The sequence below is a fragment of the Xiphophorus maculatus genome, chromosome 23, assembly GCF_002775205.1.
Source record: "Xiphophorus maculatus strain JP 163 A chromosome 23, X_maculatus-5.0-male, whole genome shotgun sequence".
NCBI lineage: Eukaryota > Metazoa > Chordata > Actinopteri > Cyprinodontiformes > Poeciliidae > Xiphophorus > Xiphophorus maculatus.
Genome location: NC_036465.1, coordinates 18,313,301 through 18,341,271, shown reverse-complemented (window position 1 = coordinate 18,341,271; position 27,971 = coordinate 18,313,301). Strand labels below are relative to the sequence as shown.

At 37.4% G+C, this 27,971-nt stretch overlaps 3 protein-coding genes across 3 annotated transcripts; all 3 read right to left on the bottom strand.

Annotated features, from left to right (window-relative positions):
* Positions 1 to 334: 334 nt before the first annotated feature.
* LOC102236717 (putative monooxygenase p33MONOX) lies at positions 335 to 10,199 on the bottom strand. Its single transcript, XM_005795312.2, has 9 exons — positions 10,096 to 10,199; positions 9,914 to 10,004; positions 7,833 to 7,930; positions 7,565 to 7,743; positions 7,286 to 7,394; positions 6,991 to 7,118; positions 2,762 to 2,886; positions 2,412 to 2,590; positions 335 to 1,551 (listed from the first exon to the last, which is right to left on the bottom strand). Exons 3-9 carry the CDS (start codon positions 7,858 to 7,860, stop codon positions 1,346 to 1,348), a joined length of 954 nt encoding a protein of 317 aa, XP_005795369.1. The 5' UTR covers positions 7,861 to 7,930; positions 9,914 to 10,004; positions 10,096 to 10,199; the 3' UTR covers positions 335 to 1,345.
* A 1,183-nt stretch (positions 10,200 to 11,382) lies between these two features.
* Positions 11,383 to 12,543, bottom strand: LOC102236467 (C-X-C motif chemokine 10-like). Its single transcript, XM_005795311.3, has 4 exons — positions 12,395 to 12,543; positions 12,181 to 12,301; positions 11,841 to 11,915; positions 11,383 to 11,716 (listed from the first exon to the last, which is right to left on the bottom strand). Exons 1-4 carry the CDS (start codon positions 12,456 to 12,458, stop codon positions 11,635 to 11,637), a joined length of 342 nt encoding a protein of 113 aa, XP_005795368.1. The 5' UTR covers positions 12,459 to 12,543; the 3' UTR covers positions 11,383 to 11,634.
* An 8,298-nt stretch (positions 12,544 to 20,841) lies between these two features.
* On the bottom strand, positions 20,842 to 23,781 carry LOC102236216. The gene is made up of 2 exons (XM_005795310.2): positions 23,596 to 23,781; positions 20,842 to 22,218 (listed from the first exon to the last, which is right to left on the bottom strand). The coding sequence occupies exon 2, from the start codon at positions 22,214 to 22,216 to the stop codon at positions 21,446 to 21,448; it is 771 nt and encodes a 256-aa protein (XP_005795367.1). The 5' UTR covers positions 22,217 to 22,218; positions 23,596 to 23,781; the 3' UTR covers positions 20,842 to 21,445.
* Positions 23,782 to 27,971: the final 4,190 nt, after the last annotated feature.

The window sequence follows — 27,971 nt, the reverse complement described above, 5'->3', positions numbered from 1 at the left end:
GTGTGTCATTGTTTCAGCATCAATGAAAGAAGAGAAATCAAAAGATGATTTTGATTTCCCTGCCACCTTATTTTAACAATTTGAACTCATCATCAATGAACGCCATAAGGAAACATGAAGTCATGATCTCTCAGAGCGCTCACTTTGGACAAATTGTGCCATCTTCTGGTCAAAAACTGCAAGCAAATTTAGTCAGAAATTTACTTGCAGTAATTTCTGCAAGTAAATTACTTTCTGTATAGAAAGTGTCAAAATCCTGACACTTTTGTCAGGATAAGGTCTATAAATTAATCTGGGCATGTGATGATGTAAAAGAACAAGCCTTAAGTCCATCTTTATTTGCTTTGAATGATTTATTATTCAGACGCCAGTAGGGGATTTGCTCCCTTGTGCAATTACTTTGCAAAATTCAACTTCTTCCCATTAATCCAGCTCAGTTCTTGAACACACAATGAAAAAAAAATATATATGGAAATGAACCACTTCAATGCAAATGTGCGGGGTAGCTTGTTTTGCATTGCAGTAGTTTGTTGCTGTGCCATAAATCCAAAGTATTAATACTACCAGCTACCTTAAAATAAAATTGATTTAAAGCAGGACAATATGAAAATTAAGGAATTAAAACAATATAAAAACAATTCACAACAGTCATATTTCAGAGCACAATAACACACTCTTTCAAATAATAAAAAACAAAGACCCAACTCTTCTGCCCAAAGCAAGCACACTGCATGTTTAAGCACATTATCAGTCATACACCATGCTATACTCTGCATGCTGACAGAGAGAAGCACAACATCAGTAAATCTATCAGCTTATTTAACATTACAACAACAACAAAATTATAAAACAGGCATCTGAGTATTTTAAACTAAAAAAGGAGTTCCATTTTAGTAAAGGAAGCAATGTAAAGTGACTAATTTTTGCAAAGAACCAGAGATTACATTTAACTTCCAATCTCACACCATTGCAAACAATGGAACCAGGTCAGTTCATTCCAATGCACCCACAAAGTGACACATCAATTAATCAAAGTATCGTAAAGGTCACAAATTAAATCGCTTATTCCATTTTTTTTATTATTTAAATTGCACATTAAGTTGGTAGGCCAAGGAAGAAAACTACCTAAAAGATGGACATATGAAAATGTCTGATGGGAAGTGTAACATTGCGGTGGCGTCTCATGGGGGTGATGAACCAGCACTCTCAGGTGGTCCTCATTCCTCTTAGCCTCTCAAGGAATTTGCAGGGAAGTAGAGGAGGCAGAAGAGGACATGAAAGTAAATTAGCAACCATGTAGGAGGGGGGGTAAGAGAGAGAAGGGATGTAGACATCTGGGCTGGCCTCAAAAGCCTGACGGTGTCAAAACATTCATATCCCGAGGTTTCAGTTTGTGGGGCCGTGGAGAAACCCGCTTAGACTCAGGGTCTGAGATTTCAATCTTGGGGGGCATGAATTTGGCAGGCTCCTCCACTTTTTGGCTCATCTGTGTGTTGGTGCCATCCATCGTAGAAGACTTCTGCAGACCGAAGTAGGACTGCAGGGAGAAGCCTGGAAGGATGTGGTAGATTTTGATTAATAAACAGACCATTCAAGTTTAAAAGAAAGAGCCAAAGAGTTATTTTTAAATATTTGTTGTTGCTGGAAACAAGCAATTTCCTGTTAGTTTTTTTTTTTATTAAATGTTTACAACATATAACAAAGGTTGTTTTAATTTAGCTTGCCAATTCACAATTTCTTTATTTCTTGTAACTCGTTAACATCTAGGGCCTTCCTGCTTCCACAAGCAACAGTAAACAAGCCATTTTATGCCTATGTACTTAAATCTTTCACACCCAGGTGCAAATTGGGTAAACAGTTAGCACTTGTACTTTAGATTTTACTGTCAGCAACAACAGACATTATGAGAAGGTATAATTAAGAAGAATGATTATATAAACCGTTAGATTTAAACAAATAAAAACACCAAAAAGCAATTAAAATATTTCTTACATGAATATGTGATAAAATATATAAATCGTGGCGTCTTATTTCCAACTCTCCCATGGTCTTAAGAGACGGGTCCATTACACCCTGCGAGCTTTTTACCCCATGCATGCGCTTTTACAAGGTTTTTATTTTTGCATGGTTTTGGGAACTGCCGGTCTGACTGGTTTATGTTGTTTCAGGTGCTAAAACTAAAACATGTAACCACCAGAGTCTGATGGTTTGCATAACATCACTCACTGTGTACAAATGAAGTATTTGTCATTCAATATGTCTGATGAGGGATACATGAGGAAAAATCTGGCTTCACAGCTGGAGGTAGTGTCATTATCATAGTTAAATCATGATGTCTCAAGAGCTAGCATCACAGTTAGAGCAACATTGTTCCCATCCACGATGTAGGACAGTACATTTAAAGCTCCCACCTGTGCTGGTTTCAGAGCCTGGGTCCGTGGGGGACTTGTGGACCACAGACCGGGTTCCAAAGAAGTTCCACTTATCCAGGCCTCCTCCTCCTTCGTTTCCTCCCATGTCTATGTTAGGGTCGGGTCTATTAGGCTCAGGTGCAGTAATGTAATGGGTCGGACTCAGCTGGAACCAGTTCCTGGATCCCCACAAACCAGAAGTGTAATTTGAAAAAAACAACAACAAACAAACAAAAAAAAAACAGCCAAACAACAATATTCAAAGTTTTTTTTCTACTGTTTTAATATTCAGGTTCAATCAGTAATGTCTAATTGTGAAAATAAGAAAATGTTTCACAGACAAACCTCACCTGCGATTAACAGCTGGTGATGAGAGAGGGGTAACAGAGGGGGTGACTGAAGGCGTGCCACTTGGGGTCGATTGTGCAGATGTTGAAAGCCTGTCCTCCTTGAAGTCCCCCGGCATTCTCAACTTCTACTCAGGAGAGCAAAAAAACCAAACAAAATAAAAATAAAAGACAGAAAAAAACAACACTCATTAAACCTGCTAGTCTCTCAACAAGCTTATAAATGTGAAAGTTATACATGTTTTAACAAGTTCAAATCAAGGATGTCAACAAGTTAGATGGAGGCACAGCACTGATCCTATTTAGAAAGCAAACATTACTGAGTACACAATGCAAAAGGGCGGAGGTCGTTTAACTGGGCACTCAGGTCAAAACTAATGATAATGTGCGTCATAGTTCACTTGTTGTGGTGTCAGGCGTGAGGTTAAAGGGGACATGACTGACATGAAAAAAGAAACAATAAACCACTTGAAAAAAATTCAAACACATAAAGATAAAGCAGGTTCTTTATCAAGGTGATTCTGTTGAATCCAACAGAAAATATTGGAAAAAATTGCGCTCAAAGTTCCTTTGAATAATCACCGATTATTCAAAGGAACTGTACATTGCATTTATCTGATTTTTAATCAACTCATATTTAGGCCTGTCGCAATAATAAATGAGTCAATTCATGCATGATAAATTAAACAAGCTTAATAATTTCCAACAATGTCATATATATATATCAACTTACATCATAATGCATCCATAGTTAATACCACACTAAACTTCAAAACAACTGGAATCCTCTCAATATTTGATTCATTAATGTCTGGCAGCCATAAATATCAATATTTATGGTTGCATATACTGAATGGCCAGGTAGATTTGATTTTTTTTTTTCTCACTGAATACACGGCTTATCCAAGATGCCAAATGTCAGGATCCATCGGGGTAAAATTGTGAAAAAGTGGGGATCATGACAGTCATTCTCACCCAGAGATTGACCACCACAGAGTCAGGATCTTATCCCCATTGAGATTTTTAGGGATGTACTGGAGGCTTTACGCAGGGTTAAGACTTTCCTCATCATCAAAATAGGATCTTGAGGTCAATGTAATGGAAAATTGTATAATGTGCTCTTTTGTGCTTTAGATTGTGTCTGATGATGAGATCATGTGTCTGCATGATCTTATCATGAGATTGATCAAGCTGCTCTCCTATAGACTTCTACAGTGCCATAAAAAAAGCAGGGGACGTCCTTGATCCTGGAGACTATCTTGTGTTAATTCTCCAACCCAGAACTTATCTGCCCCCTTTAGCATTAAAGAACAACCCCCTTTCCTTATAACTACCCCTTTCCTTACAATAGACAAATGGCAAGACCCTCTGGGTTGGGCTCCACATAATTCTTGGTACTAACAATCAGGGATTCACACCTATTGTCCAATAAAGTTTCTCTTCTCTGACCAGAACCTATAAAAGGAAGCCAGATCAGAGCACACTGACAGACTCATTTGACTCTGTATTTCTGTTCTCACCTCGCAAGGTTTTAATAAATTTCTTATTTCTTCTCATCCAGACTCTTGTTAAAGTAATTTCTTCCATGACAGTCAAATGAAAGAAACTGGGTGGAAATAAATCTTATGTGACATTGCAGCAGCTTATCAAAACAACCAGAGTGTGTGACATTTATATGGTGGAGACTGTTCTGGCCAGGTAGTGTATAAATGCCTATATTATTAAATTTATGGCATCTAATTTTAATTACGTATATTAATAAACGTGCTTTGTGTTAGGAAGGTTGCATTTTCAATTTCCATATGACTTACACTGCTGAAAGTCAGAGAAAAGAAATGCAAAGCACAGTTACATCCCCTTATTTTAACCCAATAAAATAACACGATTTCGACCTTTATACGTTTTCTCCTATAACAAATGCATTTAGTTTACATAAACAATAAAAGCATAATTGATCTCCAGAAAACAACAACATTTGAAGGGCAAATGTGAAGCAGAAGCTAAACTAACCTTACACGTCTTAATTTTCAACATTCTCAATTGATGAATAGTAGTGTAAGGGTTTTGATAACAGTAATTGATTCAAAAGCGTTTCTAAATATTTGGCCCAGTCGGGTCGTAGTAAAAGCTTGTAGGCGACCACATGAGCAATCGACGGACGGTTATCTATTGTTACAAAATTATGATTACTTAACCAACAAATATGCGTCTTTAATTAATCAATCCCGTCCATGTGATTTATTGTGGCATAACAAAATTAATCAGAGAAACGTCTGGATAGTCTGTTTTATCGCGTTAGCTCTAGCACTAGCACTGCTACGTAGCACAGCAGTTTGCAATGGCCTCCTTTTGTAAGAATGTAGAATTCTAGAAATAAAGTAAAGCTAAATCAGGACCGACCTTTTTATGATGAGTTTTCTTTGACGCCGCAGTTCGATAGCTCTCTTCATTTTGTCCATAATTGCTCGTTTCGGTGTAGGATTATTTCTTAAAAACACGACGATGTCAGCGTTATACACCGAAAACGGCCTTGTTTTGGGAGGAGCGCGATGATTGGCTCGTTTCGCTGGAAGAGGAGGCCTCGCCTCATATGAAGGGTGTTACCTAGCAACAGCACTGATAAGGCATAGAACCCGTTGCGTAATTTGTTTATCAAGATGTTGTACACCGTTTCGTTCACTTCAACATCATCATGGTGTTTTTGCTGAACATTTAGTATATAATTTTGCAATAAAAGTATGTTTTTGAAGAATCTACGCATCCGTGCAGGGAGAATCCGTCTGTGTCAGGTGATCTAGCAACAACATTAAGGAACAATGTGGATCTGGAACAAGTCATTTGACAGCTGGTAAGAAGGAATCTATCAGTTAAAATTAGACCTGTAAACAGAACAATTATGTCCAGAAAACCAACCACACAGTAGCAGGCACTCTGTGAATGTCAACTGTTATCACTCAGTTTTTATGGATCCCCCAAATAATCCAAAAATCAAAGATCAAAGCTTAGTAAAACATTTTATTTCCCATTGTTCTCAGCTACAACCTACTCGACTATTAACACCTTTTGAATGTTGAATAAATAACATGTTTCCAAATGAAATGTCTTATATAAGACAATTTATACTCACCATGCTGCATTCAACTATAAAAGGTCCATTATTTTTCATGCTACATCAATAAATATAATTGTATTTCAGTGGGGATTGATATAACACACCAACACAAAATTAAATCAAATCTACGCTTGATTTGCCTATGCCATTCCTATTAAGACACTTTACTGCCCATGTAGGCTTGGACAATTCTAGACACTTACAGAGTTTTACATTGACAATTAATTAATTGGGGTGCTGCACGTTCAACTTCAGGAATCCACAATTGGCTCTTTGACTCATAATACAATATTAGCATGTTTTTTTGTTTTGTTTTTGTTTTGTGACAACCACATGAAAAAGCACTGACACCCCATACCCACCACCTGGTAAATATGCCCTAGAACTGCCACTGCTTGTAGGGAATTTTGTCTCAGACTCTAGAGCTGTTACAATAATTGCTTTGGGAATGTGGCACAACACAACATAATTTCATTTGATGATGCTGACACCTGCTATGGTGGTTGTGTACATGTAGGTGTACCAGACTTTGTAAATTGTATTTTTCAAAGAAACTGAAAACTTTATAGCCTCATCTTTTAACGTCCAAAGTCCAATCCTCAAGAGCTACAATCGTTCATCCTTTGGATGCTTCCCCACCGCAGCACACCTAAATCAGATGACTGGGTTCTTTCTGGGAAAAGAAGCCAGTCATCTACTGAGCTGCATCATTAGCAGCTCAATAGATGCCTGCTAATGAGTCCTTCATTTGATTCAGGGGTTTTAGCCAAGGCACACATCCTTTCCAAGATAATAGCCCTTGTGGACTGGACTTGACCACTCTGACCTATTCTAATTTGTGTTGTTCTATTAGGTAAAATCTGAATGACAAACATTAAAGTGTGTTGTAATTTGAAAAAATATCAAAAACTCAAGAGTTATGCATATGTTAGAAGAATTAATGATTCAGGCTTGGACTTGCAGTAAAGTAAGGAAATGCAATTCCTTATTTTACAGAAGTTTTGACACTCTTTCCATACAACTATCTGCAACAACGCTACTGTATTGAATTATTTTTGCTTTTTCAGATTGTTGTGGTGCTTAGGGACAAATACTGCTGCCCACATTTGTTCAAACTTACTGGCAGTTTGCCATCAGCTACTCTGTGGAACTGGGTCTCCTCTGCAGTGAGGCCCTTGTGGGGGGAATAAACAGCCTCAGTCAGTCCTGCCTGGTGCTCAAACTTCTGAAGGTTTTCTTGGGACTTTCCTGATTGCAAATGGAAATACGGAGAAAGAGTCAGATAGTTACATATTCTCTTCTATTGCTTCACAGACACTCTTAAGATGGCATAGAAATTTCTGTGATATTCAAAGGACAGTATGTATTTGGAAACAGAAACACAAATAATTTTTAAATGCCTTCAGTTGACTTACTTGACATAAGGGAACTCATCAGTGTGGTGGCTTTGGCCTTTACAACAGGCCCTGGGGACTTGGGTGGTAATGATGCTTCACACGTTATCTTGTCACCATTCTCACTTACCTAATATCACAGGTTTAAGGAAGAAATTAGAAACTAATTTCTTTTTAGAACACAAAGTGAGCAAGAGCCTTCAAATATGCATGACCAGTTTGGCATGAGTTCAAGCAAAGAACATTAAGTACCCAGCTAAAAACTATCTGGGCTTAAAAGTGTAAACAAACAAGGAGCACCTCTTTGTTCCAGAACCTGTGCCGAGGAATGACAGGGTCTTTCCAGAGGTTTACTGTCATGCCTGCAGGAGGGTGATGCATGGGGATATCCATGTGCTCATCGTAGCTGATGTTGTGGCGAGGTATTCCAGAGGGAGATGATAAGGCAACACAGAGGCCAGACATGCCAGACTCAAGTGCTGAAAAATGGCAACAAACAAGCCAACGCTCAGCATAAATAGATACAGATTCAAGTCTTTATTAAAGTTAATGTGTTGTTTCTAAATACCTGGGATGTCTCCTTGGCCTGTGGCCATTTTGACACCAGAACAAGGGGTATTACCACAAAAGACAGAAGGCTGGCTCTCTCTGCTCAGCGTGACACACCTGCAAACACACAACGTCACACTGTGTTGAATGGTTGTGCAGCAATCAGTTCTGGGTGATTTTGTTGTGGCATACTGATGTGGGTGCAATAATCTCAAGTGGCATATGTATTACAAAATAAGTCAAAAGCTATTTCTCTTCTTTAAGCAAACTTAGTAACATTTGATCCGCTCCAGTTCAAACTCTAAATCTGGGACCACACCTGAGGACTTTCACAATCTTGACAAATTTTGAATAGACTGGGCGTTGACACTAACAGACTTGTTTTTGTTTTACGATTGAAAGACTGGGGATTTACACACTTAACAATTTCGTCTGCTGCTGAATCACAGATTATTGGATTTTCCAAACCAACTAAAGCTCATAAAACATGTGGAAACTCTCTTGACGGCAAGGCTTTAAAACAAACTGTGGAAGTTATAGGAGCTATTGTCAGGAATTTGACAAAATTTACCTGCATGGAATGTCACCTAAAAATGACAGAGAAACTATTTAGAATATGTTAAGTGAATATAATTTGGATGCTGTTGATTGCATTCTTTGTTACACTACTGGTGAAAGTTTGGAACATTTATTTGAGTTTTTTGTGGGTTTTAATGTTGGCTGCAAAAACATTATTATCTCTAACATAACAACATAATGTTTGAGCTGGAATGTGTAAATAAAAATTAAGAATGCATAATAATATGGGTTTATTCTATATAGAAATTTTGCCATTGTGAAATGTGATTTTTAAAAATTAATTCCTATTATCTTTATGTGCACTTATTTGGTTTACTGCAATAAGACATTTCATTATTTACTGTATTTTATTCATACATATCTGACAAACCTTTTGTTGTCTCTTATCACTACGTGACTCTAAACAACAGTAACAATATTTACATCATGAGAGTAGAAGTGGAGGTGGTTGAGGAATTTAAATACCTCTGTGTTCATTCAGACAACAGGCTGAACTGCAGTTGCAACAGTAACACTGTTTTCAAAAAAATTTAATTAGTTGTATTTTTGCAAATGAAGTCTTTAAAAAAGTTGATTCCCCGCTCTCATTGTGTCTTTTAGACAGAGAGTTAGAAAAGGACAAATAATTATTGATAGTCAGGAATAAGTAATTCTCTCTTGAATGAACACAGAGCAAAGCTTGTCTTGTTGGACATGCTTTAAATAGAACTGCAGAGTCTGATTACTGTACAGCACTGTCATTAATATGAATTTCAGTCAGAGACACTCTTGTATCAGCCTCCCTCAGTTTTCTGCCTAGAAAAAGTGGATGTTTTACTCAAGCAGACTGTTATCTATATGGACACTTTCTTTTTACCCATTTAACAGTAAAAGCACACTTTAATCTTCAGGAAAATCCCAGTCTGTCATGTAAGATCTCCAGTTTTAACTATGCAAGCTAATTTTAGTTAGTTAAATAATAAACACTCAGAACTGCAATGTATAATGGCACATTTAATGACTTATTCCATGAGCAGAGTAGCAGCCATTGCATGCATGAAAAAAAATGATAAATTATGAATATGAACTATGAATAAAATATCTTTGGCATGAATTCTGATCTACTCTAAGATGAACTGACTACAAGATCCTTGGATTTAGACTAAAATCCATTTCTTTTTCAGATAAGACAAAACATCCTACGCAACCTGCAGTTATTTAGAGTTAATCTGATTTGCTATCAGTGGTAGCCTGTTTTATTATTCTGCTGCTGCCCAGACAGCTGACTTGTTCACGTCATAAATAAAGGAAGCCACTTACAGTGACTTGCAAAAATAAAAATACATGTAAGCTATCGTAAACGTGCTACAGTAATAGCTTGTTATTCTGCAAAAGCCGGAGTTCAAATGACCAGGATCCCTTTTAACTTTTGCATTCAAAATCTTCTCAGCAGATTCAATCCTCATTTTTATGTGTGTGTCTGTGCTAGGTCCCGTACTTTTCATAGGTTTACATGTGTACGATGCATGTTATAACACTCACCCTTCTGTCAGTTTGTTAAAATAACTCAAAGGCGCTGATTTCTGTGCCAATGTCCCCACGATCCCGCAGCAGCAGATGGCAGGAATGAACGCTGCATGTTTGTTCACCGGTTAGTTCGTCCATGACTTTTGGTCGAACAGCAAACAGAGACTAAACACGCGGCAGCAGTGGATGGAGCCTACCTTCTCTCTCTCTCTCCCTCTGTATCGTTTTCGGTGGCAGAAATGACCGTCTGAAACTTGAAGCCCCGCACGGGAGAATCGGCGCGGGATAAAGGGCAGAGGAGAGTGAAACGACGCTGCCGTGGTTTACAGTTCTTATTGTTTGATGCAACTGGAGGACAAGTGTCATTAACCCGAGATAAATAACTAGGCCATCCTGTTATCAGGGTTTAGCTCACATAAGTAAGGAGTGAATAAAGTAGAGCTAGTGAGTTTAAGAAGTACTCCTTGCTCTTGAATCTTTTCATTATTTGTCATATTAGATATGTATTTTATTTGGATCTATTGAGACACAACAACAAAACACATTGATCTGAAAAGAAAAGAAAGCCATTGTTTTCTTTTTTTTTTTTTGCTGGAAAAATTCGAAAAGATTATAGTGGGTGGAGCCAATTTTAATACTCCATAAATAAAATCCAAAGTTCCCTTCAGAAGTAATCTGATTTTATATTGTGAATTACTTTAATCTCGGTGTTAATGCAGCCATACTGTGAAAATCTGAGATTTGTGAGAGAATATCAAAGAACAGCACAATGAAGACCAATTCCCAGCTAAACTCCAATTTTGGAGGCAAATTTCTAAGACAAATCGAACATAGCATTACAAAAGAAGCAGCCAAGAGCCTCATGACTCTGGAGGAGCTGCAGGAATCAGTAGGCTATGACTAATAATCTTACCCAGCAAAGACTCAGCAGATCTAAACATACATTTATTCTACACTTTTCACATTTGTATTGATAAGAGTTGTGAATCCATGGCTATTCACAAACATTGAGCTTGTTTATTTGTAACCCTCAAAAGACATTTGAAGGTTAAAACTTAGTTTCAAACTAAGTGATAGTGAGTATCATGTTGCAATTAATATAAAATGTAATGGTTAGTATTTAGTCCTGATGCCAGTGTTAAGATTAATTATATGTTTGTGTGTGGGTGTGAAGGTCAGCAGCCAATGGGAGTGAATGAAGCAGTGCCACCCCTCGCAGGAACATGTTGCATTGGTTGGTCATTGACCCCCTAAATGTCCACATGCAGCTCTGGTGTCAGCCGTTCATTGAGGTTATCCTGGAAAGCAACTCCTAACACTCAATGAAAGATATTCTGAGCATGCCTGAAAGCACCTGACATGGAAAGTGACGTAACACAGTTCAACTATCTTGTATTTGCAGCCTTATACCACATGGGGGAGCTGTTGTTGCAGGACCCAACGGTTTCAGGTTTCAGAAAAATTCAAGAATCAGTAACTTATTTGGTTTCTTTTTTTTATTAAAAAAAATAGCCATGAAAGACAATAATAAAAATAAAATAATTATCATAAAAATGTCTTACTTCAGAACAGTGGCGCATGAAAACATGACATTCAGGATTGCTGTGCTACATACACACACATTTGCATAAATAAAAACAAATCTATATAGTTTAATATGCTTAGGCTTCAGCAGTCTTTGTCGAAGGTGCATTTGTTGCTGGAGGTGAGGGGAGGTTCTTGCTCAACGTGAAGAATCAGATCTGAGCTGTGGTTCTGCTGCTGACTGAGCTGTTGCTGAGACTGGTGGGCTTGGAAATGGAGGCGGCCTTTCTCCTTCTAGAGATGACAACAAAGCAAACAGGATTTTGTTTAACACAGGGTGCAATTCACTCTGAAACTGAAGTAAGAGAATGGTGGGTGTATGGAAAAAGAGAAAAACCCAGATTTATGTAGTACTCACAAGACTCTGGTAAGCATCTTTTTCACAATTTGAAGTTCAGGGTTCAGACAGTAGCGGCCGTTTGCACTGGTCACACTGTGGGAATAGAAATAGAGAGATTAGCATAAAATTGAACAGATGAACAAACATTCAACATCTAATTAACATACGTGCATAGATTGTGAATCAAAAATAGTGACCTACGTTAAAGAATTGTTTAAGTGACACTTTTTCTCATTATTGTAAGGTGTTTATGTGATGTTATTATATATTTATATATATATAAATTAAATTGCAAATTGTAAATCTTTGCAAATTGTCTATTTGCAAAGACAATTTTAACTTAAAAGATGTAACTTACACAATCTCTACTTTGTCACAGAAGATAGAAGCAGGGTAAATCTGGATGTCCCTTATGTCAGCCTTTGAGAAGACGCCGTTTCTGACACGCTGACAAAGACAGCTCTGTCCTGGTTCATTCACTAAAAACAGACAAAAAACAAAGTTATTAGTCCAATTTGACAAATTCTTACAGTTTTTGAATTTCAAAATGCTAATCACAAGTAGAAACTTACGCTGAGCTTTAGAGATGCAGACTGCAACGGCCAGGAGCAGAAACACCTTCATGATGCCAGACATCTTTGGTTTCTTAGTTGAGATAGAGCCGGTGGTCAAGATGAGAAAGCAGCAGGTTTGTTGACTTAAGAGCTGTGAAGGATAGAGGCAGTGGAAGCCCTCTTTAATACAGTCTTGAGATGCTTACCTCATCTCTCCTGTGACAAAAGGGAATTTTTTCAGACTGGAAAGTGAAACCCTAAAACCCACAGGAAAAAAAAACAAACTTCCGCTCATCTTATTGCCCCCTGCTTTCAATTTTGCGTTTGAAATTGGACAGTATTGGGCAAATAAAAACTAAATTAGCCAAATGCATGATTATAGAACTGAGAAAAACATAAGTTGGTAAAGACTGAATTAACAGCTAAATAGCAAATATATTAGATATTACATTTAATTATGTATAATATAAAGACACAGGATTGAATTACATTCAATTAGAAAACCTATAACTAGAAATTACCATTTATCTCTTCTTGATTAGTTTTTGTTTATTAACTAAGAACTTTATTAATCAGTCAAACAAGATATATTTTCAAGTCCTTACATTTCTTGCTGTACAATCATGAAAATAAAGTCAAATGTATCATTCTTAAAAGGTGAGATGATGACTCCATTCCTTGTGAAAAAACTGTAGTTCAGACATGTGTGGATAATTGGCAGACTAAAGTGTAGGCTGTGATCTTTGCAAAGTTTTTTCATGTCTATACAGCAAGCAGCAGTGGTTAACACCTCTAGCAAATGCAACACTGAATAAAATGCCAGTGGCCCCGGAAAAAAAAAAGAAAAACCAAAGCAGGCTTTTTATTTCTTTCCACTGCAAACGTGTGGGATTTTATCTTGACATTTACTTTTATATGTGAGAATGTGGTCTCTTATCTGATAGAGTATTATTTCAATTTCCTCCACAGTTGTTTGATATTTTCCCTCTTATCAGACACAGATTTTTGATTTATTTTCACACCGCATGCATTATCAGAAAAATGGTTGATTTTAGAACATAGCTTTACCCTTGTGTTTCAGTTTTAGGTCCTCTTTCACTTTATCCAAGTCTCAAAAGTCAAATAGGATCCCAGACTCTGTTTCCTTCTCTATTTCTAACTGCACTGTCATATACTGTAGCACAGGCTTTACAACCACAAAGTTTCAGTGTAACGAAAAAAAGAGGTAACCAAACCAAGTTTAGCAACTTTTTACTAAAAGTTGAAATTAAAAAAATGACACAAAAACAAAAGAACAATATGGAAATGAATAGGACTCTTTTAATTCCAAGCAATTAACAAATACATAGTGTTCTGTGTTGACAAAGGCAGCCGTGTTACAGTAGGTGTTAGGCCTTTATGTTTTAGATTTTTTTTTTCCATTAAAAACATAGCTGGATAATGATGAATTTCTGATGTAGGATTTTACAAACAAAAAAATACGTACTTGTATAAACCCTTCTAATTTTATTTTGGGTGCATTCTGGCTAATGACATCACACAAGGCATACAGTATGAATTAAGATAATCAATAAAAAACAAACAATAAGGATATACACAAAACAAATCTGACTAGTTGCTCATGCCTTACATGATGTCATAAGAGGCTGTCTGAGGGTAGACTTTTTTGGATGATTCAATAATGTTTCATGACTGAAAAAGCCAATACAAATGCATTTGATCATCGCATCTTGATCTTTACTTGGCAAACGTTAAAGTGGGTCTTTGATGAAATGTCTGGCTGATATCTTTAACTGTGCTACCAAAAATGATAGGTACTTTTGTTTACCTAAATACCAAGAAAGGACCACAGACAACGTTCATGAGTTTTCAACCAAGCTTCTGCAGAAGGAGAAAACATAGCAAACCACTTCTGCAAGGTGTTTACCATGCGTTCTGACTCCCTGTAGCAGAGCCTGTCTTTTTGTTAAGAAAGGAGAAAGAAGGGAGTCAGGAATGGAATGTGGAGGTAATAAATCAAGGGGTGGTTATTCTGAAACAAGGAAGAACTACATTCTACACACAAGCAGTTTAAGGAGTATCCCAAGATAAGAAGCAGCTGTACCTTCAAGGTTTAGGGAAAAGCAAGTTTTGTCTTTCACACGGTTTAACAAATTCCTCCTCTCTGGGGTGTGAATACTAACCCTTTAAATGAAAAACAAACTGGTAACTACTTATGTAAGAATGATAACAAAACATAATTATTCTAACAAAAAATATGCCACTCTTCCCATAGATAAGAGTGGATAAGAGAGGCTTAATTCTTGCACAATAGTCAAATATCAATTGGTTAAGGTCTAATGGTGGAGTTCAAGCAAAAAACCCATCATAATTATGAAAACTATTCTTGGTTTGCCCTCTGAAACAAGAATTTCAAAGCTTCCTGCAGGAAACCCCAACAATGTCACAATTATTACTTGGACAGTCACAGATTTCTCACCAACCCCAACCTCAGAATCCAATATGGCTGGAGGCACGCACGCACACAGATTCATGACCTACACTTTGCACACCAGAAAGTCTTTTGGTGAACATTCCTCAGCAGATTTTGAGTCTTTTGTAAACTCCAAATGATTTTTTGCTGTTCTTTTCCCTGTATTTTGCTCCATCCTTTTTCATGTCAACTCTGACCAACTACAACTGTTCCTGCGTAATAAAAGCAACCCATGACATGAAGCTGCAACCAACATGTTACACAGGGATTTTCAGCAGCTCCTCCAGAGTTACCATCTGCTATTTGACCGTTTCTTGTAAACATTCTTCTTGGCTGATCTCTCAGATCTAGCCATGTCTTGGTAGGTTTGCATTTGCACCACATTCACACAGACATGATCTCTATTTATTTATTTAACATCATCTAAATTCAGTTGGTTACTGTGAATGTTGTCTGACTCTGAATTTTTGAAATTTTGAAAATTCTTTGCTCTTTTTTTCAGACCTGAAATATCCCAAAACTTGGTCAACTCTAAACCACACATGTGACTAAAGGTTTCATCTGTAAATAAGTTAAAAATGTCTTACATGCCACTTTAAAATGACAATTAAGTATGATTGCAGCATCATATTAAAAAAAAAAACTCTTTATGTACAACGACAAACCTTAAAAATATTTATTTGCATATTTAGAGGGGTACATATTATAATATTAAGTGTAAATTTGAGCATAACAAATATTTAAATCTGGCATTTCTGCAGCAATGGTCTTGCCTGACATTTAAAAGAAGTGAAAGGGAGTTTTGTGTATTGCAGCATAGAGCTCACGCTCTACAACTCTGATGATCCTGTGGCCAGAAAGTGTGATCTGAAACCATCCTCAGTTTAAAAAAAATGCAGGTGCTGACTGAGTAATTTTAATACTTTCTCATAATGACTATATATTATTTAATGGTAATGTCTATTTTTTGCCACTCCTATTTAGATTTTTGTTCTGACGGATTGACAGCACCTGGAAAGTTTAAATGTTTTTTTGTTTTTTTTTAATCTTTTGGTAATACATTATAGTTTTTGCATTTGTGGGTTTGGACTGTACATATCAGTAAAAAAACACTTATTGAATATTTAGACATGATGTGTGGAGGATGTTATATCTTCCATTTAGAGTGAAAGGGCCTGAGTGGCTAATGCAAACTTTTCCTTTCCATTTTCTTTTTCCCTTTTGGTGACAAGCTAAATCTAGTGGATGTACCGGGGATTGCCCACCTCACGTGTCTTTATTGGTTTGTGTCCTTGTGAGTCAGACCACATTTCCACCAGAAGCCCCATGTAGCAATGAGCCGAGAGGAAAAACATACGTCGGCAGTGCTTCTTCCTCTGCAGACTTTTCGTGAGCCGTCCAGTTCAGTTACACTTCTCATTTTTTTATAAACAACCTTTTTGAGGGAAAAGCCTGAAAAATAAACAGAAACTAGACAACTGAAATGCAACTAAATTGAAACATGGACAATGAAGTTATACCTCTTGTTGCATTTTATACATAAACTGAAGAATATAATGCCTACAGTCTCAAAAACTTAGCCTTTAGTTTGTGTGTACACTTATTTAACAAGTTAAAAAAGGGATATAATTACTTTAGAAACAATAATCAGTGAGACTCATCTAAGATTACTGTTCTCAACACTTTGCACAATCCCCTGTAAATGAGTGCTTGGTCTTCTCCTATGGGATTTCACATGATGGGAACATTGAGAGAGAGAGAGGCCTTTACTTCCCCCCCCTTCAGCTCACCTCATAGGTTTTCTACATGATTTAAAGGAGACCTATTAGGCAAAATTCACTTTCTGCACATTTTGGTACTTCCATTCTGGTCTGTAGGGCTTCTATAAACAGTCCACTAACAAGTACACTGCAGCTTTTTTGTCGATAATTAAATGCTCAGAATGACTTTTTGCACAAAAATGTAATGGACATGTTTTGTATAGTCCAAAGACCTATCCTAACTTGTTCAAGGAAGCATAGGTCGCCTGTAACTCAGGGAACTGATATGAAAGAAAAATAGGCCCACATGCTCATACATGTTCAACTGTTCGTAACAGTCGGTGTGGGTTGCTTTTCAGTATATTTCTCCTTTGTCTCAAACCAGATCAAATTGAAATACCTAGCCACAATGCTACTTTCCATTACTATTGGGGGGGATTTGCAAAGCAAGCAATCCAGAAGTGGCAATAATTTTTCTTGGCGCTGATTAGCTTTACCCCCAATAGGGAGATAGGAAAGACCTTAAATGTTAGTGTTTATGGTGGTGTCTAAACCATGTCAATTGTGTGTATTTATGTACATTAAGGTATATTTTGATAGATTGAATAATTAAAATTGTAATTTTTTAGAGGGTGCTTCAGGTATCAAGGATTTCAGCTATTGACAGGCAGCTGTGGTCTCTCACCCCTGTGGATACCAGGGGTTCACTGTCGTAAGTGAAATGCTCATCTTTGTCATACATGTTCACCAGGAACATAGAAAATAAAAGTTTCTAGAAACTATGATCAACATAAACATGCAATTTATGTTTTAACAACTCTTTGCTTACATTTATTTGATAAAAATCATATGAAGCACCACTAATAAGTGTAGCCTTGGTGATGTTTTATTTCTTAGGCTTTACATTTTTTGGCTTGAATTAAGCAACTGCAATGCAAATTAAATTGCTCTTGAAAGATGTACTGTACTTATTTTAGTCCATTTTTTAATGACTCAGAGTTTTAAGATTTTAAATCTTTATGATACAGATAAATAGTGACAAACAGATTCAAGTAGCATATTTTGTTCCAGTTACACAGCAATAACTTGTTACTCTAAGCTATTGTGCAAAGACAGAAGTTCAAAAGGCTAAAACCAGTTTCACTTGATATTTCAAGAAATGCTCCTTCGTGTGGCTCTTGACGGTGGCTCAGAGCTACCACAAAATTATTCAAAACTTCCTGTGTCGTCTTTGCCTCCGTTCATCCGTTTTACATTTTTGACTTTGTAAGCCACACTTTGTGCTCGTTCTGTTGTGGTCAAAATGTTGTGTCTTATGCTTATTTGTTTTCATTTATATTTGATGTACTGGTGTTCCTAACACAGAAATAAGTTTTTTAAGGGAAGTTGTGTTTCTGACATTCTTATAACTAAACATTGCTGCATCAGTTAGAATGAAGGAAGGGACTGAAGTTAGAGTCATTGCAAAATGTGCTTTTCACCTAAAAATCCCCTTCAAAAAAATTATAGCAGAGGAGACCAACATTATTCTCAAAAGCATCCTTCACATGCGATTCAGGTTTGACGGGCTTTGCGGTTTTTAAGAAAAAAACCTCCTGAAGTAAGTGTGAAAAGCAACACTGCACAGGACCCCATGATCTCCTTCCTGTTTGACAGAAAAGGGCTTCACTAGAACATACACATTTCCAACAAAGCTTCACACCTTTCTGCTCATACATGTTCTCTGAAAATAATAAATTTCGTGGAATGAATGTAAAGATTCCAAACCCTTCTAAAAAAAAAATCAGATACGTGTCAAAGAAAATGAATATTAATCCATTCCAATTGTGATTTGTAATAAGGAGACCATAGAAGTTAAAAAATATTAAAAGACAGACAACTGTAAAAATGTTAATCTATGTAAGAGTTTTATTATTCCTCAGGCTGTTACATACTTTTGTCTTTTTAAGTGCTGCCCATATTATTTAGATCAGCTCATTGTTCCTTGCTTATCATGTTCCCACCTGCTTATTGATTCACATTAGCCCAACTGTATCAACTGAGTCATGGTATATATGTATATATACTTCCAGGTTGCATTATTTGTAAAACGATCTGTCAGTAAAAGCACCAACTTTCTTCACACCGTCACTTTCACAGACATGTGGCTCACAGCTTCAACCAGAAGCTGGTTGAAGCTGGTTGAAGGTTTTAATATAGCCAAGGTGCTGGCAAGGCACTTTGTGTGATAAATGAGATTTCACAGCATGTCAAGTGACATCAAGAGCAGTATTGGTTAAGAAATCTCAATGTATCATCTATTATTTTCCTGCCTATTATCTGAATGAGATTATTCCCTTTGTTTGAGCTGTAAATGACCACTAATCATATGAAAATTCTGTTTCTATGATTATGTTAGCTGAATATCACAAAGTGGTTTAATGTTGTAATTGGGACTTTTTAAAGCCAGGACGGCAGCAGTGGACTGGCTTGCAATACCATTTTTTCAACATAATTTAACTTTTTAATTAACTGTTTTCTTTTACAGCTAACTTAAAATAAGTCTAATCAGACCATCTGGTATTTTTTCTAGAGCAGAATAATAGTTTCATCACTCTTTGGTTTTGCAATATTTGAATTAAACTGCTAGAATAGGTGACCAAATTGGCAAAGTAACATTCCTTTGATTTTTGGGATACAATGGCGGTAATGTAGTGAATAAATCCCATAAACAATAATCAATACGTTACCATACATCCGTATATTATCTACACCCGCCTTTCCTTGCAGGGTGACGGCAGGAAGTGGTGTCTATTTCCAGCATTTATTCGGTGAGAAATGACACACACAGTGGACAGGTTGCCAGTCCATTACGGAGGTTACTATATGATAAAGTACACATAAATGTAAATGCAGTTGAAATATGTTGATATGTCGTGAATTGTGAAACATTAACAAGAGGTCCTCACTTCTTCAGTATTCTGTTAAGCACCTTGATGGATGATAAAACAGAAAATACTTATATACTATGTATTTATATAGTATGCTAGGTATTTTCTGTTTTATCCACCATCAACAAATAGTACATTTCCGCCCTCTTGTGGCTCAAAATAAAATTACTTTCTGTTTGCTGATAAAATGTGAAACCTATCATAGATTCAGATACTGCAGGTCACTCTACAGTCATTGTCAGACCTGTCTCATAATGCCAACAGTAATATTAATGTGCTGTTGCATTAACATTAATATGACATTAATATGCTAGTGATAGCCTTAGCTAAGCTAATTAGCTTTAGCTAATTTTAGCATGTAAGCCACTCTGCACTAGATGAGCTAAAACCATTTTCTTACTCTTTATATTCTTCAACATATGATAAGCAGAAAGTTTTGCTTTGAAAGGATATAGCAGACTGTTTTACTTTTTTAATGTTTCTGATTTATACATTCCTGTTTTTTTCCACATTGTTGACCTAACAGGAGTAGGTCAACATAGTGCTAGCTTCAATGTTATCATTATTATTTTATCTAGTTTTAGTTTTAACTGCAGCTTTTAGAGTTTTTTTTCACTCTGCATAGAGGATGTTACTGGTTCTAGTCCTAACCTAGAGGGTATCATTCATATTTCAGCAAGCTTTAGCTTTTTAGCTTATAAACTTGTTATGACTTTACATCTGACTTTACACTATTTGTAAATAGTGTTCTGCACGAATGTCTAATAGTCTTTGGGTGAAATTTTTGCATAGCTGAATGTTTTCACTCCTCTTCTACAGTTTTTCTATTTGCATTTTGCGGGCTTTTGGTTTTGGCTGCTTCTGTCTATTTCTTACATTTCTCCAAGTCTTCTGACTTCAATTGCTTCTGCAATTTCACTAAAAATATTCAGCTTACAGCATTCACAATGCATTTCGCAGGAAATACAAATCTTTCTAGTTATGTGTAGGTTAACTACGACTCGTTGACAAGAGGAACCATAATGAGTAGGCTCAATATGGTTGCCCTCGTTTTACATGTTTGTCTTCTCTTGCCATGCAGGAGCAGCAGAGCAACAGCCTGCATCTTGCATGTGTGGGTTCACTGGTGTCATTTGTGTTCAGCCTGTCTTCCTCCACACTGATGTTTACCAGTACAGGATCCCACGTCAGTTACCATAGAAACTCTACCGCTTGGCACCAGGCTCAGCCGAAAGGCTTGTTATTGAGGGGTTTCCACCGACAAGACCATGCAAAGATGTAACAGAGAGGAAAATCACAGGCTGCATATTAAAAGACAGGTTTATTTGTTTTGCTTTACAAGTCATTACACACAATATATAAAACAAGATTGGTTCATGTTCGTGTATTTACAAGATCAACAGCAAACACTAAGAGTATGAAACATTGACAATATTTCTTTTCCTCTGTATGTTTTCAAACACGTATTTCTACATATGTCAGAATCAGAGCCTGTCTGAGGCATAAGCTGCTTTGGGTCTCTTGCTCACGTGTGGGCTTCAGTTTCAATAAAGAATAGCTGAAAAATCAATAAATTGCTAAATAAATTGTAGAACCATTTATTTAAACAAATCCATGATTAACTACTCATGATTTATTCATGTCCACTGTTTGTCTCAAAGCTGGGAATATGCTTCATCATCTCAGTGTAGATTTTATCCTGTAGCTTGTGAATGTGAAAACATCACTGAGAGTACTGTTAACTGGGTTTGTTGGTTTCCACGTTATGGTTGAAAACTGGTTTTGCATTTTACCTCGGCTCCTGTACGACTGGGGACCAGCTCTGCCCTGAATGTCTCATGCTCTGGCTTGAAAAATATTCTGTGTTTATTTTTCAGGAATTTTCCAGTCACTGTCCCTGCACTCGCTACACTTCAGCAATAGCAGGCAGCATGCAGGCCCGAAGACGTGCCTCTCTCCATGCTGACCGACAGTCTGAGATCCACTGGGAGATTAAGGATTGTTGGGTGGCTGGATTGAATCTTGTTCCTTTTTCTCCTTTGTCCACTGGTCCGACTCCCCTGACCTCTGACCTGGGTAAGCTGTGTGTTGGGCAACTACTTGCAGTTGAGGTGTTGATGTCAGAGAGAATTTCAGGGCAGCTGCTCTTGCGCTGGAATGGTAAATCTGGGCTTGAAGTGTGGGGGATGCTGTTTGCTCTGCTTCGAGCTGGGCCCTCCAGTATTTCTCCATGTTGACCTGCCAACCTTCCCTTAACAAACGCTTTCCTCACCCTTCCTGGAAGGGCTATAAGGTTATTCTGATTTCCATAGAGATACTCCAATGGGTCAGAGTTGCAGCACATAAGCTCGGCGTTCAGTTTTTTCTCTTCTATCTGCAGTGAACCACTGCCATTTTCCTCCTCGTTGAGACTAAACTCCAGCGGAGACAAAGCAGTCGCGATGAGTCTCTGCTGCACCGTCTCCTGACTTTGGGGGAAAACATCTCTGGCAGGAAAGGTGGGGCGGGCCAGGTGACAGATGGAGAGAAAGTAGTCCTCTGATGAGACACCTTGGGTGTTGTCAGCAAAATGAAATGTGTTAGCTTCATTTAGGTCTTTCACCATCTCCTCCATGCCCTCTCTGATTGTGGGCAGCATAACTCTCCTCTTCCTCAGCAGTCTTGACCTTGGCCGCATATCTAAAAGCAGGAAGGAGAAAATGTTTTTACATTTAAAACAACCTTAGGGATGCATGCAGGGAGTGTGTTTGACAATCAATACAGCTATTTGGTTCACAAGACTGAAATGAGGCAAACAGTTATTTTCACTATTATTTTCTTATTTTGAGAAAATGAATTTCAATTTGAAGCCCAAACTGTGTCTTAAAGACTATAGTCAGGGTAAATTAATGAAACCCAGTTTAACTGGCCTTTATGTTCATGCTTATCTCTATTACAGGTTGTACCAATGACAACTCTGAAAATACTGAAAAAGCAGCTTTTTAAATATAATTCCCAACCTGTCTGTAGAAGAACCTATGCAGCATAAAATAAGCCAGTACAGGTTTAGGCAGTCTAGTTTAGACTTTGCACAATTTTAATGTTGTCCAATTTTCTTGGTCAACACATATACACATGTCAGATTTTGGAGTTTAGAAGTCAGATGTTATGCCACAAGCAAGCGTTGTATAACCCTGATTAGGGTTAAGACCAAGTCAAAAATTGTAATCTAGCCTTGTAACCTGCATAATGCTTTAATGGACCATTTCCAAAATGCCATAATCTTTGGACATGACCACAGGGTATGCGTTAGATTACTGCCACATCTTTGGTGGTGTTTCCTTCATACCTGGTCTGACTAACCAACTTGGACACCAATAAAAAGGATAGAGAATTTTGAATTGAATCTCATCTATGAGTTTTTACGAAAGAACAAATATTCAGTTCCCTTTCACATAAAATATGTGAAATGGAGCGTTGCAAATTAGCAGAATAAATCTGAATTAACATACATGTTTTGCAGAAGTCTCTTTTTGTTTGATTTTTAACTCTCCTCCTTTCCCCTCATTAGACTAATGTGTTTTTCCAGTGACATAATCTGAAAGTTGCTCACATGATCCATAGCAGTCCAGAGACTGCGTTTCAAAACAGCTATCCATCAAGCCAAACAAACAAGTCTCTCTCTCCCTCTCTTTCTGCCTCTCTCTCCTGTTTTGGGCATCATCCTCTTGCTTATTCTGGAACTGCATCCCCAAAACACAACCGATCTTGCTGGATAAACAGACGACTATTTTAAATCCCCATCTCAGTCATGTCAAGTCACAGATCATGTCAGGCTGCGTTTTGCTTTCAACCTCAAATGAGGCTCGCAACATATTTTTGTCTTAACCTTCATGACCAAAAATAGAGTAACGCCTCAAACCACAAAACGCCAGCCTCTCCCAGTTTCTTCCAAGGTGTAACCAGGGCTAAATTTAAGTCCCTCCTTTGATACACAGTGGCTAAAAATGGCTCCACGCTCGGAGTTCAAGGCTGAAACAACATATTGCCTTTACAACTCGTGCATGTCACACTCACCTGGTAACAGACGGCAGCTGTTGGTGTCCCTTTAATCCTTTCTTTTCGCTGCAGTTGAAATCTGAATCAGTCAGTTTTGCCTTGTTTCAGCTCCTGTGCTTGAATCCAGTAGTGCTGCTCTGAAGCATCAGCTGTCTCTGAGCAGAGGCAGAGGCTGAATGGAGATTTATCTCCTCCACACATCCCTCCTCCTCTCTCTTTACTCCCCCTCTCTCCATAGCTTACTTTTGGTTTGCCCTCCTTCCCTGCTTCTAAAAATAGGCACACCGTCCATTTCCTCAGCTCCAGCACTGACTGACTGTAATGATGGAGGGAAGGAAACAGAGGCAGGGAAAAAGAGGGAAAGTTAAGGAAGAGACAGAAAAGAAGAGGACAAACAAAAAAAAAGAAAAAAATATATATATTGTTGTTTTTTGGCAAACATATCAATTCTTAACTTGATAACCTTTGTCTAAATAAAAGCGGACAAGCTTCAAAAACACCTGATGTGCATGTGTACAGCTTGGAATGCTCGAAATGTTGATTTGCTGACGTGCATGTGAGAGCTCTGCACATGGCTGCTCTGCCTGGGAGACCAATGTGTGCACATGCACATCACGACTGCATAGCAGAGATCTATAAGAAGAATTTCATGTGACTCAATACATGGCACATGAGTCACCCATTCCTCTTCAAACACACATTGTTAGCCCTTTAATACTCCTGTAAGCCTCATTTCTTTTTTCACTGAGATCTAAAGTGTCATGCAAAAGTTAGCAAACTGCATCGTACACACAAGGTTTGTGTGATGGACCAACACAAAGTAGTACAAAACTGAAACAATGTTCACAAACTAACAGATGAAAAGAGTGGGGTGCATGTGCATTCAGCCCATCTTACTATGATGAAACTAAATAAAATCCAGGGCAATAATGTCTGAAGAGGACACCTAATTAGTAAATTGTCACTTGTGTGAAATCTATTCAATGGGTAATAATTGAAGAAAACCTTTTAGAGGATGCAAAAGATTGTAAAAATACAGCGCTCCAAGACATTTTTATGTATTAGAATGGCTCTGTCAAAGTCCATACCTAAACCTAATGGCAAATTCATTGCAAGAGTTTAAAATAGCTGTTTACAGAAACTTTCTATCCAATCTGACTGAGTTTAAGCCATTTTGCAGACAAGAATGTCCAGCCATTCATTTTTTTACACCCTAGTGGGGACAGGAGGGCTGCTGGTGCCTATTTCGAGAGAGAAGTTTCGGGCGAGAGGCAGGGCACACCCTGGACAGGTCGCCAGTCCATCGCAGGGAAACACAGAGAGAAACAGGACAAACAACCATGCACACAAGGAGAATTTAGAGTGACCAATTAACTTAACAGTCATGTTTTGGGTCTGTGGGAGAGAACACCTGTGTAGGGAGAACATTAAAACTCAGTGCAGAAAGCCCCTGGGCCGGGAATTGAACCCAGGACCTTCTTGCTGCAAGGCAACAATGCTAACTGCGCCACTGTACAGCGAACAGTGAAGAATGTGACTTAATGAAGTCTCTGGATGTGTAAAACTGTTGTTTTTAAAGAGACTTAGCATATCATAGGACTACATACAGGCATCTTGGAAGACATGAAAACGGGTGTTAGCAGCTCTAGTTGCTATCCAGTCTGACTGAACCAGATTTTTTTGCAATGAAGAATGAGGAAAATAGAAGTATAAAGCTTATAGAGATATATAGCTCAATAGATTTGCAGATGTAATTACAGAGAAATGTTGCTCTACAAAAAATTTATTCTAGATAACTGACAACATATGCTGCCACACTTTATTACACATGAAATCCTAATAAAATATTGTTGTGTATTATAGAAAAAAAAATTACGAGTATGATCATAAAATACTGGAGAAAAAAGGTTTTCATTTGTGGACTCAGAACTAAAAAAACATTGTGGTTACAAACGGGGAGAGAAAAAAAATCCCATTTTCAGGAATTTGTGCTGTTATACAAAGATTTATCACATTGTATTTATAGAAATGCAAAGTGATTTATATAACTTTGCACCAAAAGTACAAAGTTATTCCTATAACTTCGTGTTTTTTGTGGCTTTTTATGTGGCATAGAGACATGATCATGATGATGAACATGCAAATGGTACAATTGTTTTTTTTTATTTTCTGTGCACCATTATAATTATTATTTTCATTTTCTGTGCCTGGTTTTTGATTGAAATTTAATTTACAGGACAGTCTCTCCAAATTTTGTGGTGTAAGTTATTTTGAATTCATGTAACAAGCTGCTGGTTAACTTGTTTTTCCATGTAACAAATTACAAGGATTTCTGTGGAGCCTCTGCTCACATCAAAGGTCAGTCATGGGTTTTCAAACATGATCAAATATGACTCCTAACTGCTTGAGAGGAAACCAAAATTTTCCCATTCGCAGATTTAACAACCAGCTTTTGTTGGGATGTTAACACAGTTAGTGGTAATCAAATTTCAAAGTAACCTAAATCCCACATATAGAATAAATGTTTCTTTCAAGTTTATGGAGAATGATGAACTGTTTTTGTGACTCTGTCTTTAGGTAAAATTTGACGTTCTTGCTGACCTAACGGCACACTGTGGTGGCAATTATAGATGAGTAAATAGACAAAGAAGTAAACAATGTCTAATATTTGTTATTCTCACAATCGCCGGCATGAGAAAAACCAGACCTTGGCTGATTCACTATATCACCAAAGTCTAATTAAAGATCATTTTCCACTTCAAATGCTCGTCTAGCAGGTTAACCTTCACCCAATATTCTTTTTTCATTTATTAGCTTTGATACAGTTGCCAATTACTACCAGAGAGGACAAAAGCATCATCAGGCAGTATAAACACAAGCATGCAGATTTATGTGGCTTACTGGCCTTTACAATGTTTGCAGAGACACTCTCTACACTAACATCACACAAACACCAAACCTGTTTAGTGCAGACTACATTCCCACTCCCGTGTGCCAAGCTAACAAATGCTCTCAGAAAAGCTAACTTTTATGAATACACATTTAAAAGAGGGTAGAATAGTATACTGTCCCCTTTAGTTTGACACCCCCAAATGAAATCCAGTGGAAAGAATTGTTTTCAAAGTCACCTAATCAGCAAATATAGCTTAAAATGTTTTACATTTATTTTCATTTTCTTCAAATAATCTTTTATTGCAGTAGCATAACCTCACCTGGAAACTTGAGAAACAATGCCTTTTAAACTTGAAGTAGGTAACTTTTATAAAAATTTGTTTTATTCCACATTTGTTAAAACTGTCACCATGTCCTCCTGACAGTATGAGACAGATAATCTGCTTAAAGGAAATCAAGCTCTTCTACCTCCTCCACCAGATCTGTTGTGGAAGAAAACACTTAAAAAAAATTTAGACATTTTTAAATAATTGTTATGGATATTCTCTGCAGACACCCCTTCTCCTGTAAAATCAACTGCTTTTTTTCCCTATATATGGGCTGAAGGATTCAACTATGAAAAAATGGTGCTTAGTGCATAGGTGTGGGTGTGGGCTGTACAGGGTAAAGTGACCTGGGTTGATGCAGATGAGTCTGCGGTTTCTGCATCCATTCCATCAACAGGCTCCTGTCTTTATATGGCTCTCTAATGGAGAACTCACAACAGCAATCTCCTCAAACAAACAGACACAGAGATTTACACACGCAGGCGCATTGCTTGTTTTGGATAGCAGACAGACTCTCAGGCACCACACTGAAGGCTCCCATCGATGTGGATGCCGCTGATGACAAACAACAACTTCAACATTAGTCTGGCTTCACTACTCCCCACCTCTTCAGCAGAAAAAAAAAATATGGAAAAAGCAACAAACGTGGGATTGTTTCAAACTGGCATTCTTTTTGTATCCATGAGATTGTGCTTAAAGGGAAATGTCTGTCTTATCAGTGAGCTTACTCATCGCTAATGATTGATTGTGGTGTTTTGCTGTGGATCAAACTTGAGGGGGTGTTGATGCGGTATTTGTCCTAAGGAGACTAACAAATTCCATTTAAAAAATGACTCCATTAATGCATAATGTGATTAAGTAATACACCCTGCACAATATAACAGAAACTTAAACCAGTTCCTATGGGGAAATTGCATATGTACTAAATGAAACAAGTTCAGTGACCTGGCGACAAAACTGTACACAGCCTTAAACTAATCTCAACCAAAAAGTTGCAATGTTCTGTTCGCAACTATTAATGCAAATTCACTCATCACTGACAAAATGTACCTACAATTTTCACATGTAATCAAAATTTTTACAGTTATCTGTTCTGCTTACACTTTTCAATTACATGGCTGGCTGAATATTCATCATCACTACATCGACTCCTATAGTCCGCTGATGTAGGCCTTT

Excerpts from the sequence above, each read along its gene's own strand:
- LOC102236717 (XM_005795312.2), bottom strand. The coding sequence starts at position 7,860 with ATGGCCACAGGCCAAGGAGACATCCCAG. Across the intron at positions 7,744-7,832 it reads AGGCCAAGGAGACATCCCAG|CACTTGAGTCTGGCATGTCT; the intron begins GTATTTAGAAAC and ends GCCATTTTTCAG. Across the intron at positions 2,887-6,990 it reads TAGCTGATGGCAAACTGCCA|AAGTTGAGAATGCCGGGGGA; the intron begins GTAAGTTTGAAC and ends TCTCCTGAGTAG.
- LOC102236467 (XM_005795311.3), bottom strand. The coding sequence starts at position 12,458 with ATGTCTGGCATCATGAAGGTGTTTCTGCTCCTGGCCGTTGCAGTCTGC. Across the intron at positions 12,302-12,394 it reads CTGCATCTCTAAAGCTCAGC|TGAATGAACCAGGACAGAGC; the intron begins GTAAGTTTCTAC and ends GTCTGTTTTTAG. Across the intron at positions 11,916-12,180 it reads TGTGACAAAGTAGAGATTGT|TGTGACCAGTGCAAACGGCC; the intron begins GTAAGTTACATC and ends CTATTCCCACAG.
- LOC102236216 (XM_005795310.2), bottom strand. The coding sequence starts at position 22,216 with ATGCGGCCAAGGTCAAGACTGCTGAGGAAGAGGAGAGTTATGCTGCCC.